Source organism: Cydia splendana, chromosome 20, assembly GCF_910591565.1.
Source record: "Cydia splendana chromosome 20, ilCydSple1.2, whole genome shotgun sequence".
Classification (NCBI taxonomy): domain Eukaryota; kingdom Metazoa; phylum Arthropoda; class Insecta; order Lepidoptera; family Tortricidae; genus Cydia; species Cydia splendana.
In genome coordinates, this window is record NC_085979.1 from 5,473,270 (window position 1) to 5,486,778 (window position 13,509).

Here is a 13,509-nt window from a genome sequence, read left to right on the forward strand (position 1 = left end):
ACACACTCCGTCTCTTCCAAACGAGTAAAAAGGTAAGTCTGCAAATAAACGAAATTAGGTCAAAGCTTCAACGAGTTCATAATTATAATTAAATATCATTATATTAACAGAAAGGTTTAATGTCAAGGAGTGCGACTACAGAATGCAAGTGAATGACCTTGCAAAGTTGCAATTAAGGTCAAAATGAGAATAATTAAGGATCGTAGTAATATGGAAAACATGTCTGATCATGCATTACATAAGATAAGGGCGACTAGCGACTAGCGACTGCCCGCGACCACAGAATAATAGTAACAAAACGCGTCTATTACGACAGATATGACCAAGATGAACGAACGAACGAACAGGCGTCCGCTGCTAGACACCAAAATTGGTGTGGACCGCATGTACTTGTAGCGACGCGAAGAAATCGCGGAGTGAGCCTCGCCTGACTACATCTGTAGTAGATTCAAGGTATGATCTACTTTTAATACTAACTGTATAAATACATGTTTTTGGAATGCGTACACAACGGAAGCGAGTCATCGGTGAAATGTATACAAACAAGTTGGAACTTTAATTACCGAGGGCTCAACCGGGTAATGAACGGATGTACCCGTGGAACTAGTTCGCTGCGACACCATTGATGATTTATACGCGTGCGCTAGTAGCGCTTTATAGGTGCCTACATTATAGATACCGGTTATAGGTAGCCGGTATAAGTTAATAAGTAAATTTTGACAGTTATGAATTGACTCTATATTTACGTAGGAAGCAAGGATTCTCGATAATTTCTTGGGCGCCCAAACGGCCTCACCTGCACCAGGGGGGTGTCACTATCACTACGCAGTTTAGGTACATTTGGCCGGCGCGCCGCCCGGGCCGGCAGGTGTATGGCAGTGGGCTGCCGCTCGACCGCACGATAGTCGTGTCACGTGGCGCTCGCGCAAAGAAGATTCACCGTTCGTGCGCGGTTATAAGTTTCAATTTTGTTGCAGGCGGCGAGTATAGGTATAATTTTATACCTAAATCTGACTTTTGTGAAGGAGTGAATTTTCTGTACGGTAGTACTATTAGTTATTCTGTGCCTGCACTTAACCTCGTAAGACCCAGCATATAAAGCTTTCATATTTTTAATTTGAACCTTATTCTATAAGTAAATTGGAACGAATTTCGTTTGTTTTAAAAAGCAATGAAACAAAAGAAATGCTACTTAATTTGGTTCATGAAAGGTTCAAATTAGATTGCATGATTATGTACATTGTAATGTACATTTAGTCTCAGGAGGATCTCATACTGATTCTGATACTTACTTACTATACTTTGCTATAACAACTGACAATTGCGTTAAATAGACGGTTAATTAAAAATTAAGATAAGCACCATGACAAGGTGTTTATCCAATATAATTTACGCCACAGCGCCCATTTACGAAAGGTTTTTTAATTAGAAGTCTTCGTGCGGAAACCGGGCTTTTTTGCTAATGAACATAGCTTTCACTTTAGCCAAAACATTGGGCCAGTACTTAATGCACAAAAGTACGCAAAACGGCGGAAATTATGCATACGCAACCATAGGTTTAGGTTATAGTTCGTTTTTTTTTAGCATTGGAAAAAGACTACGCGATCTTGACGTGTTTTTTAATTGAAAACGCTTTTTAAAAATCAGGAACTATTACTTATGAAAGCAAAATAATGTAAATAATCTTATATGATTCATAATTGTTACATATATGTATGACTTCATTTTCATAAGTGTTTTTCAATAAAAAAACACATAAAGATTGTTTACCTTTTTCCTAATGCTAAAAAAAACGAACTACGAGTATAGGTCCTAGGGCATTCAAAATCGGACGGTTCCCAATAACGGTATTGAAATCTGAAATCTGCAACGCAACACCGGAAATTTTGAAGGTGACCGTTGTTAAAAATGATTATACGAAGAATAGTAGAAGTTTTTGTATAGTAAAACATTTAGGTTCGTCCGTCTTAATACCGTCCGTTTGTTAGTTTCTATACAAAACAAATATTTATCAGAACTCGAGTGTAGTAAACACATCGTTCGTCAAAAGCCAGACATGAATGACTCACCAGAACTATTATGCTGTTAAGGCTTCATTGATGAAACTTTGTATTAGAAGATACCGCCGTAAGTAGCACGCGATTCTAGAACTAAATACTTCAGTCATAAGCGCCGTGTGTGTGTGTGTACATATTTAAGATAAGATTAGTTATGTAAACATAAACATTGTTCTCAAGGTGATTATAGTAATCTTTGAAACAATGATCTAGTGAGGTAATGGGTTTGTAGGTTATCTCTATATTTGTTAATGTTGCTCAATTTCGCTACATTTTTGAGTTATCTCTTCGAGAGGAGTTGCTACGGACGAGCGAGAGCGAGGACTGTTATTAATGTCTTAGTCAGAAACTATACAGCTATTCAATTTAAATAATATATATATAATATATTGATTAATATATTGATTATTAGAGAGGTAGAGCTAGGGAGACTTGCCCAGGGTTGTCTAACAAGTATATTTCAAAATTTTCCATATACCAAAGTATCCCCTATCATTATTTAATGTGTGACTGAGATGGGATAATATTATCTAGATCACTACACTCAAAGCATCTTTTGTGGAGTCTAGAGGCCCTCGAGACCTTGTCAAGGGGTCCGCCAAAAAATAACCTAACGAGCATGCACGGCATGTGACGTCACATTTGTCGGCTAAATGAGACTCACTGAAAAGAAACACTTTGAAAACGAGTCCCGACGTCAATATAAGTTTGAGAACTACTATTCGGAAAAATGTTTTAGTCAATATATTCCATTCAATTAAAAAAAATACGATTTCCTCTGGTAGGTCCAGTAAAAATATGTTACTCTTCGAAGGCCGCAAAAAAATATGTGACTCGCTCTTATGGCTCTACAAATAAGATCCTGATCCTGTCAGATATTTTTGCAGCCTTCGTTGTGTAACATATTATTGCAGGTGACTGTACAAGGTAGCTATTTGCTTCTGTCCGCTACCAATACAAAAGTCAAATGACAGCTTTGATCCCAAAAAAGTGTTCACATTTTTCTCATGTCATGCGTTATCGTCGCTTTTAGGTCCTCATCACGCACTTCGTCCGGCAATTAGATTAGGTACCAACATATACCGATATATATTATAAATAGAGGTGACACCATCCATCACGAGCCAGTGACAATTAAAGCAATTTACGAGCTCGAGATTAAGCGAAGTCGGCCTTGGGCACCGTTTACTTACAGACAGTACTCTATGCACTTTGTATCCTGCACATTTTCTTCCAATTTGGGCTATGGAGAGAACATATATTGTATCTCTATATATTGTATCTATATAATGCGCCATTCATTTATTACGTAAGACTATTTAGGTGGGGAGGAGGGTCCAACATATCTTATTTTTTCTTACAACTGGGAGGGAGAGGGTTTTCATAGTTCTTACGTAAGATCACAAAGCTTTTTTTTAATTGATATGAAATTATGACGTTTAAAATATTTTCCACATGATTATGAGTCTCTATGAGTCTATGCTATCAAACACGGTGCAGAACTGCAGAGTTAGCTTAAACGGGCTCCAGTACCTTTGTAATAGGTTAGGACAAACAAACATTCCACAAATATTTTTTTTAAATAAACACTATAACAAACCAACCGTGTACCTACTTATTTTTTCCTTTAGATTCTTACGTAATATATGGTAATATAGAGGGGAGGGGGTCAGCCTATTCTTATTTTATCTTACATAAGGAAGGGAGGGGGTCAAAAAATGGCAAAAATCGTCTTACGTAATAAATTAATGACGCCTAATCCGTGTTATTTTATTTTCGGCTCATTTGAATATGTGTCTTTCCTTTATTTATGTTTCTTTCTTTTTGTCTTATCGGAAGATCAGCGCTGGAAGTCGCCAGCAACATGCTGATATGAGGCCATTTTGTGACACTTTATTCTGTGTTTTTTTAATGTATGTCTATTGTCTTTGTGTTTACGAATAAATATATAATATTCCATTCTATATAAACAACTAGGTAGAATCTTAACACAATCCAAATTAATAAATTTAAAAACAAAACTTTATGTCACACCTTACTGAAACAATTCAATGTGAAATTTATTACAGACATAAATTATTAACAGGACAAATTAAAATAGTCATTAACAGAACCTTAGTACTAATAAGTAGTTTTATTTTCATACCTTGTGGTTTTCCTTCAAATATGAACTCGAAGACATATCAAATAAGGTTCGGTTTTGCATGAGATGATGGTGAGAAATAGAAAATATGGACCACCCAAGACATCTGGCATTTCAGATATAAATATAAGAAGGAAGTTGTGAAATATAGGTTGATCTGGTGTTGTGGAATTTTTAATTGATTCTTAGTTTATTTTCATAGCTTCATTTTATGATAGATATTTGGAAGCATATCGGTAAAGGCATAAAAATAGGCCAGAATTGAGCTCATCTCATATATTACACATTAATCTCATTATATGGACCATCGCATCACACACACATTTGAATAGACTGGAATGTCAATGGTTCATAAATAATTTAAGATTAATATCTATGGGTTATGATTACTGTCTAAATCAAAATTTATTCAAAAATACAGTCAGGACTTTTTTCCACTTTTTTCTGTTCGATTACTGAATATTTATCATATACATACACAGAAACTACCTATACTAAGTCATTAGAAGGCCATATTATTAATTAATAAAGAAATGCTTCCCTTCCTTGTTTTACTACTAATTATAAATCGTCAGGTGACAAGCAAAACTCACTAATTACAAAAAATAATTAAACAAAAATCAACCTTATTAGAGTACTAATATTGTTCATTATGGCTATGACCTTGCGGTGGTAATTAGTGAGTTTTGCTTGTCACCTGACGAAATTAAGTATGAATTGCTTTACATTTTACATACCAAGATATATTATGTAAATTTATAAACTTTTAACTTGTTGATAACATAAAACGGTAAAAAACAGTAATTTACTAGCATGATGTCACGGAGCACTGGAGTCAGAATTGTCACTTATCTGTCTGTCTGTTAGTCATTGTTATTTTAGGCATTGACTAATAAAAGGAAGTTAGGGATTATTTCATGTAGATACCTAAATTGTGCATTGCGCAAGACTAATTGAATAACACCACAGAATAAATAATAGTACTGCCGTACTGAAAGGAAACTTCCTACAAAACCGAAGCTATGGCACTATCCCTTTCAGCTATTTAGGGTTGTCAAAATTCAAGCCATTATCTTATCTGTGGTCGTGCATGCAAAGGGATGTCAAGTTGTGTCAACCCTAATAATTGCTCGGAGCAATGCTGAGCCGAGCGGAGCCGAGTTTGGCCGAAGTCAGGAGTTTCGCACCTCTGATAATACTAAGATTACTAAGCAAATAGGTATAAAACTTAATCTTAAGCCTCTTTTGTATGTAGTTTACATAGTTACAGAAATGCATCATAAATTACTTGTCTTTTACAAATATTCTGTTTACTAAGCTTAGAATAAATTTAAAAGTGGAAAAATTACCTGTCTTGGGTGAGACTTGAACTCACGGCCTCTGGATCGATACTCCAGCGCTCTGCCATCTGAGCCACCAACCCCAAGACAGTATTTTTTCCACTTTTAAATTTATTCTAAGCTTAATAGCATCGTTCGCAGACGTTTCTGCTTGTTAGAAATTAAAATATTTTGTTTACTTTTCAGGAAAAATAAAGAGTAGACCAAATTACTTAATCTAACTTTAATGGCACTGAAAACCTCATATTATCCTGAAGTCAGTGACGTCCTGTCTATTTGGATACTTCACACACAAAACTAATGTTATTACTAATTGTGTTGTAATTGTAATTTAAAATTCTTTGAGGCTCCCACTATTGTATTCTGTTGAAATATATCAGTATCAATCTCTGAATAGGAGACTTTATTTCGATTTTTTACCTGTGTTTTCTTTTTAATTTAATTTTACTTTTACATGTGATGGCTAATATATATTGGGCCCACAAATCCTCAGCTTCCATATACCATGGGTACACAGGCCCTAGAAGAGGTGAACTCGCAAAGAGACTTAGGAGTCACTATAACAAGCAACCTAAAGTGGGATATGCACATCCTGGAATTGACGAAAAGAGCCAACTCACTAGTATACCTAATACGGAAGACCTTTAAGACAATTGATAAGGCACTATTTCTAAAACTATATAAGACATACATAAGGCCTCTACTTGAATATGCTTACCAAATTTGGAGTCCATACTTTCAGAAGGATATAGCTTTACTTGAAAAGGTGCAACAAAGGGCAACTAAGACGGTATATGGATTACATAATAAGCCATATGACCAAAGGCTTGCCAATCTTGGTTTGACAACCCTAGAGCGAAGAAGACAGCGTGGTGACCTCATTGAAACATTCAAGATCATACATGATTATTATGACTTACCTGAACTAAAGGACCTGTTTGTTATGAGCAAGAATCATCATCTAAGAGGCCACAGCTCAAAGATTATTCAAGTTCCCAGCACAAGCAATCCTAGGAAGCACTTTCTATCAAACCGCGTCGTACGCGAGTGGAATAAATTACCAGAAACAGTGATATGTGCTCCTTCAGTGAACAGTTTTAAAAACAGACTTGACAAACACTAAACAACAAAAAAATTAACATTAATCGTTAATAAAAACAAGTGCAGTGATATACACGCATCAGCTTTCAGCTGCTAGTGTATAAAACAATATAATAATAATAATATTTTGATTTAAAGTTTATATTTTAGCAATCAATCAATTGAGATTGGCTTTATTTAGGAATTTGATTACATTACATATAGCAGCGGTTCTCAATCTTTTTTTTTAACGGAACCCTTTTGGAATGCGATATACTTGATGGAACTCTACAATAAAACAATAGTATTTAGAAGTGTGTTTTTTGCATAGTAAAATTTTTCGAGGGGACTAAAGCATAGTGTTCTAAATTCTTGCGGAACCCCTGCAGGGGTATCGCGGTACCCTAGGGTTCCGCGGAACACACTTAGAGAATGGCTGACATATAGTATGTAAAAATATTGCATACATGTTGTTTGAATGTATAAATGGCAACTGATAAGAATTGTTTTCATAAGTCAGGTAATATAAACAGATAAGTTGAAATAGATTTATTGTTACCAAAATCGAACATATGTAACTAGGTACTGTACTGTGCAAAACTAGTGTGATTTTCGTTACTATTAACATCTTTAACATATATGAAACAACTCTCTTTAAGTAAATTGGTAAAATTTAATATATCATGACTAAATTCAACCATTTAACTTAACTGCTCAAAAAAACGCTGCTAATTCAGCACGCGACAAAAGCCACACGATAACAATTTCGTGACAAAAACTGACCATAAAAGCGTCGCCTTCGGACCAGCCTACGTGCCAAACTACCTGTGTGGATGTACTCAAAGAAATCTAGGACGACCGGCACCGCGCCCTACACGCTCGGTCCAAGCACATTCCAATAAGAATAAAACTATTTACTACTATAAAAATACTATAGTAACGTCATATTAAGTGTTTTACACTTTTACAATACTTTTCAATTGAAAATTTGCCCAAAATATGTATGAAAACTTAACATTTTCAGTCAGATAAGAACGGCTTACTCAAGAATGTTAAGTTTACAATCGTAATTCAAAAATACCGACCTGATAATCAACAAGATCCCATTAAACGGCAAGTGCGAAGCCCGAGCACCGCTATGTTAACTCACAATACTCCGGTTTTAGCACGTAAACACTTCAGTTTCAACAAAATAAAGACGGAACTGGTAAATACAACACCAACCACGAATCCACCTTTACAAACGCAGTTTCACAACGCACTTTTGAGGTCCAACAATCAGATTGTTACTTGAACAATTTCGTACACGAGTTATTCACCGTTTTTATTCATAGCAAGGTGAAATCGTTTGAGACGAATGGCAGTTGCCGAAGATACTACGGGCGCGGGCGGCAGGGTGTGCGCGCGTCATCCGCCATATTGGACAATTACGTCATCTTGCCAGTGTTGCCAGTATGCCAGTGTTGCCATGCTGTAAAGGGACGAACCCGATAGTACCGATAACAAATTAAGCAAAAGCAGTTTCACAAAATATCATAAATAAAATAATAAAAGATATACGAAACAAACGCGTTTTTACACTACTATCGGAAACGCCAAATACAGATTCAATTTAAAATTGATCTAAAAAATTAAGAGCGCATCAATACGAGCGTTTTGCATTGTAGAAATAATATTATTGCAATGGCAAAATTGGAACATCACTATGACTTGTAAATAAAATTCGCATTATGTTTGCAAGTATGCAACTGTCAGTATCAATTTCGTATCGTTTGAGAAAACAACACAAACATGATAGAAGGTATAGATGGTCAAGCATATCTTGTCAGTAGAAAAATGCGCAAAATTCAAATTTTCTATGAGACGATATCTCTTCGCGCCTACATTTTTCAAATTTGCCGCCTTTTTCTACTGACAAGATCTGCTTGACCATCTATAATAAGTTAAACCCGAAAGTATAATAGCCGTAGCACACTACCGCACTGCACCGCGACCTTGGTGCGATGCGGTAGTGTAGTAGTAGGAGACACAAAAGCTGTCAAGTAGACATAGATTATAAAAATGATAATACACACTAAGGCCTCAATACGAACGTTTCGCAAGCTGCGTTTTTTCAGCAGGAAATAAATTTATTGCAATAGCAAAATTTAAGGACATCACTATTCACTATCAGTCACCAATCTTTTCATTCGGTCAATTTTACGTCAAAACTCGATTAAAGGGCGAAAAGATTTGTCATCGTCTTAATAAAATAAATATTTGTTTTCTATTTATTCTCCTTAAAATTAGTGCGTGTTCCACTCAATTATATACCTTAATAAGCTTGCCTTACGTTTAATCATCGCCAAAATACGTTTACAATGCAAGGTTTGTACTTTTCTTTGTGATTTAATATTTATCCTTTGTTTTTCCCAATTATCAGCACTTTACCACTTTTACAGACACAAGACCTGAGTTATACGAAGAGGTTAAGCTCTATCGCAATGCGAGAGAGCGTGAAAAGTAAGTGTTTTACCTGAAAACCTCTTAATTTCTCAAACTAACGTATCTTAGTAAATATTTGTCTATAGCTTAAAATTATCGATTAATAGCTCATTTACTAGCTTTATAGTCTTGTTTAACACTCTTTAGTAATTTATAAGAAGGTTTATGCCATTTTAAACTAATTGCAGGCATGATAACATGGCAGAATTATACGCTGTAGTTAGTACACTTCAGCACCTTGAGAAAGCATATATGAGGGATTTGGTCCGGGCTCAAGAGTATACTGCAGCTTGTAGCCGCCTGCTTGTGCAGTACAAGGTCGCGTTCAAGCAGGTGCAAGGCACGGAGTTCCCTAATATTGAGGCCTTCATTACTAAGTTCAGAGTAAGTCCAGTCTAGTGTTCAATAGACTTTTACATTTTCACTAAAAGGTTTATGCAGGTTTATGCGTATTCAATATTTGCTTCAATAATGATGTTTATTACTTTTCAATTATGTTAACTAATAACTAACAATGTATTTATAATGGTGTAACTACCAAAAAAATGTGAGGTTTGCCAATATTACTGTCCTATTTTAGTAGTAAATAAGATTACATAATTATTTCATTATCATTATATATTTAAGAGTATTGCTTACTTACTACGTAATAAAAATAGTAAGAACATATTTAAACTGTCATATTTGGTGTTGGCTCACATACCTATTTTGTTAATATTTCCAGCTAGACTGCCCGGCTGCGCTGGAGAGGATTAGAGAGAACAAGCCCAACCTGATCAAGGATGACAAGGGCAACACCAACAAATACATTGCTGAGATTGTCTCGGTGAGTACCTAATCGAAATTGATAACCTATAGAGTGTTCCAATAGGGAATATTACGTGAAACTATGCATAGGAGGTGCCACTACCACTGTCCGTCACAATCTGAGGCTCTACAGCGAAACAAGAAAATCGAAATTTCGTTATCTAACCTCTCTATCACTCTTGCATATTCGAGTGATAAAAAGGCAGATAACTAATTGTCGATTTTCGCCTTTCCCGGTAGGCCCTTGTTAACAAACCGCCTTGATGCATCAATGCCATATTTTATTGTCTGTGAAAACTTGTCAAAAAAGAGTTTAAGGCACAGTATGTATAAGTTACTCTATGGTTTACGATAGGCCGTAGTGCTGCACTCTGGCGGCAGAACATTGCAGTAATATTCCTATACAATACTCCTTATTGCACATCTCACATACTCATAGTTTACAATAAATGTACAGAAACATAAACAAACACAATTGGATAGAGGTAACAAGGAGGTGTTCTATATATAAAAAAAAATAACCGCCAAAAATTTCACAAAATTGTGAGACAATATTGTAGTGATATTGAATTGACATAATCTCATCTGTAGATTGAAAAATATTGATGAACTCTTTTCTAATGAACTGTTGTACTATGATTTCAGCTGTTTATCACTCTGATGGACAAGCTTCGTCTGGAGTTCCGCGCCATGGACATGATTCAGCCCGAGCTCCGGGACCTGAGGGACACCATGGACCGTCTCATGATGCTGCCGGAGGACTTTGAGGGAAAACTGAAGGTTAGTAATGTCAGCCACTTTAGAGCATTTAATAGCTGAGTCGCCTTTAAGCCCTCGTATGGGCGAGCGCGGATCCGCGTACGAGGTATAAGAAAAAAATAATCACGGCACACGAGAGGTTAAGAGTTTACCCCTCTGCCGAAAAAGTTACACAATTGTGCAAACTTTTGTATGGACTGACATGGCTATTTGGACGTTACGTACAAATCATGTAGAAATAGCAATACATTTGACGTCCCCTCCCCCGCAAAAATCGGCAGACTGTTTCGTAAAGAAAATGACAGTGATGACATCTCCAGTTACTAAATGCTCTAAGTAAAAGCCCCCTGATGAGCTCTGTCTGGAGTTCTCCAATAGACATGATTCAGCCCAAGCTCTGGGATTTGCGGGGCACCATGTACCGTGTCATGTCAATGATTAAATATGCCCCAATGACGTCCGTAGACTGTGAACGAACATTTTCAACTCATAAATGGGCCCTAAATTTAGGTTGTTTTCGAAATGACGGGCGTTTTTCCGAGCCTAGACTACTATGAGCAAATATAATGTAAAGTGTCATTCTATGGAACTTGCTAACTATGTAAACAAACCGCCATATTGAAACTGTCAACAAATATGAATTTCCTAAACTGAAAATAGTAATTCAAGACCAAAAAAAGTAAGACAATGTTGCCACTGCAATAATTTGTTTGTAAAATAGTAAATTCCTTTTTATAAATATACACGCTAAGATAATTTATTTATTAGTTATTTTACTCCTACGATTTAAAAAAGTACTTTTGTTTACTTAATTTTACATAAATACAAGACGCGCCAGTAAAAAGTGGCAACATTTTCTTACTTTTTTGGTCTTGAATTACGTTTTGCAGTTTAGTGACTTTTGTTTACATAGTTAGCAAGTTCTATAGAATGATACTTCAGTGATCTGTGTCTGAGCAGGTCCAAGAATGGCTGGACAAGCTGTCAGAGATGTCGGCCTCCGACGAGCTGTCCGAGGCCCAGGGGAGACAGCTCATCTTCGACCTGGAGACCTCCTACCAGGCCTTCAACAAGTTCCTGCACAAGGACTGAAACTATAATGTATGTTGGTAGGTACACGCAGCAGCAAAAGTTGCTAAGCGGGCCAGGTGTTCAAAATGCAAAAGCGCTGGTGGCCTAGCGGTAAGAGCGTGCGATTTTCAATCCGGAGGTCGCGGGTTCAAACCCCGGTTCGTACCAATGAGTTTTTCGGAACTTATGTACGAAATACCATTTGATATTTGCCAGTCGCTTTTCGGTGAAGGAAAACATCGTGAGGAAACTGGACTACTCCCAATAAGGCCTAGTTTTCTCTCTGGTTTGGAAGGTCAGATGGCAGTCGCTTTCGTAAAAACTAGTGCCTACGTCAAATCATGGGATTAGTTGTCAAGCGGACCCCAGGCTCTCATGAGAAGTGGCAAAATGCCGGGATAACTCGAGGAAGAAGGGTGTTCAAAATGATCTTGACGCGACTTTATTGTTAAGAGAATAAGAGCGCATCAAAGTAATTTTGAACACTTCGCCCGCTTAGCAACTATTGCTGCTAACTGCACCTAATAAAATAGACTATACTTGGTCTAGCAAATCTTGTCAGTAGCAAAAGGCGGCAAATTTGAAAAATCGCGGGTTAGCAACACTGTGTTCGAATAATTCCAAAATCGCGTGTCCTCTGTGTTTTATCTGTGGAATGTGGATCGTGAATGACAGCCATCTTGTTTGTTTACATTATGAATTGTTGCTATTTCCAGAGAAATTTCTGATGTCTCCATTAAATACCAATATATTAAATAAGATTGTGCATGAACTTAAGCAAAGTCAAGATGCTTACAATGTACATTGTACAATCATGCTCGATGATTGTAAATATTTGTAAAATTTGATAATTACATGTTTTGGTTTGATGTACATTTCTGCTTTTCTTAGCGCAATTCTGCTCTTTGAGTGTTGCCCTACTTCACTTTGCTGTACATTGCTACTGACATACTTTGCTTGACAGACTATATATTTATTTAAATCTCACTGCCTCCTCTCTCATTTTAGGAGGGGTTGGGCAACAGAACAGAAACATATAATGATTTTTTTTTTGCAGGTATCTCACGGAGCTCAAAGGTGTTGTGTATCTCATACTCAAGTAGCTTCACTATATCTATTAATTATAATTATTATACACAATGTAATAAAGAAATGGGCACCAATCAAATAATCGCTATCTCAATAAGTATCAAAATTAAACTGTTTATACTTCGTTTATTCAGCATTAGAAAAAGGTTATATAATGTTCTAAATGCATTGACATATAATATATCTCAGGACGGGCATTACGGGCACTAAAAATGATACTAACTAGTTCAGCGGTGTCACTAACGAATTCGAGGCAATCGTGCAGTCTAACGCAACTAGTTGCGACCAATCGCGCGCGTGATGCGAACTCATCGACCAATCGCGTTGTAGCGGTGTCACACCGCTGTACTGGCCCCATTTATGCCCCATTGTCATTGCCCGTAAGGCCAGTCCTGAAATATATTATGATGACTAAATGTATTTTTTTGGGATATGCAAAATTAAGGAGTGCCCTTGTAGTAATGTGTTGGATTACACAAAATTACGTGGTTTTATTTTTTTAATTTAAACGTAATACTTTTATCATATCGATTAGTAATTTATGAATGTATAGGTACATATATTAAATACTTCAGTTACGTATTCAAATACCTTATACTATATCGACAATACCATGTGTTTATAAGATTTTAAATTAAAATTTGTAAAAATTATAGTTTTTTTTATTTAGTAGCTAATA

The 13,509-nt window shown here is 36.2% G+C and overlaps 2 protein-coding genes and 1 long non-coding RNA gene across 6 annotated transcripts in view; 1 reads left to right on the forward strand and 2 right to left on the reverse strand.

The window, feature by feature from the left end:
- Nucleotides 1-8,012, reverse strand: part of LOC134800689 (protein 4.1 homolog) — a 118,342-nt gene extending 110,330 nt beyond the window's left edge. For 2 of the 4 annotated variants that reach the window (XM_063773175.1, XM_063773171.1), the window contains exon 1: nucleotides 7,706-8,012. The gene's annotated coding sequence lies outside the window, so the exon portion shown is untranslated. The remainder of the gene's footprint in view (nucleotides 1-7,705) is intronic. The other 2 variants (XM_063773172.1, XM_063773173.1) reach the window with 2 other exon arrangements.
- The window catches only part of LOC134800864 (uncharacterized), a 255,606-nt gene that overhangs the window by 113,452 nt on the left and 128,645 nt on the right, over nucleotides 1-13,509 (reverse strand). The window lies entirely within an intron of this gene.
- Nucleotides 8,809-13,483, forward strand: LOC134800801 (vacuolar protein sorting-associated protein 28 homolog). The gene is made up of 7 exons (XM_063773355.1): nucleotides 8,809-8,987; nucleotides 9,062-9,122; nucleotides 9,293-9,488; nucleotides 9,829-9,930; nucleotides 10,557-10,691; nucleotides 11,631-11,771; nucleotides 12,799-13,483. The coding sequence occupies exons 1-6, from the start codon at nucleotides 8,981-8,983 to the stop codon at nucleotides 11,760-11,762; spliced, it is 633 nt and encodes a 210-aa protein (XP_063629425.1). The 5' UTR covers nucleotides 8,809-8,980; the 3' UTR covers nucleotides 11,763-11,771; nucleotides 12,799-13,483.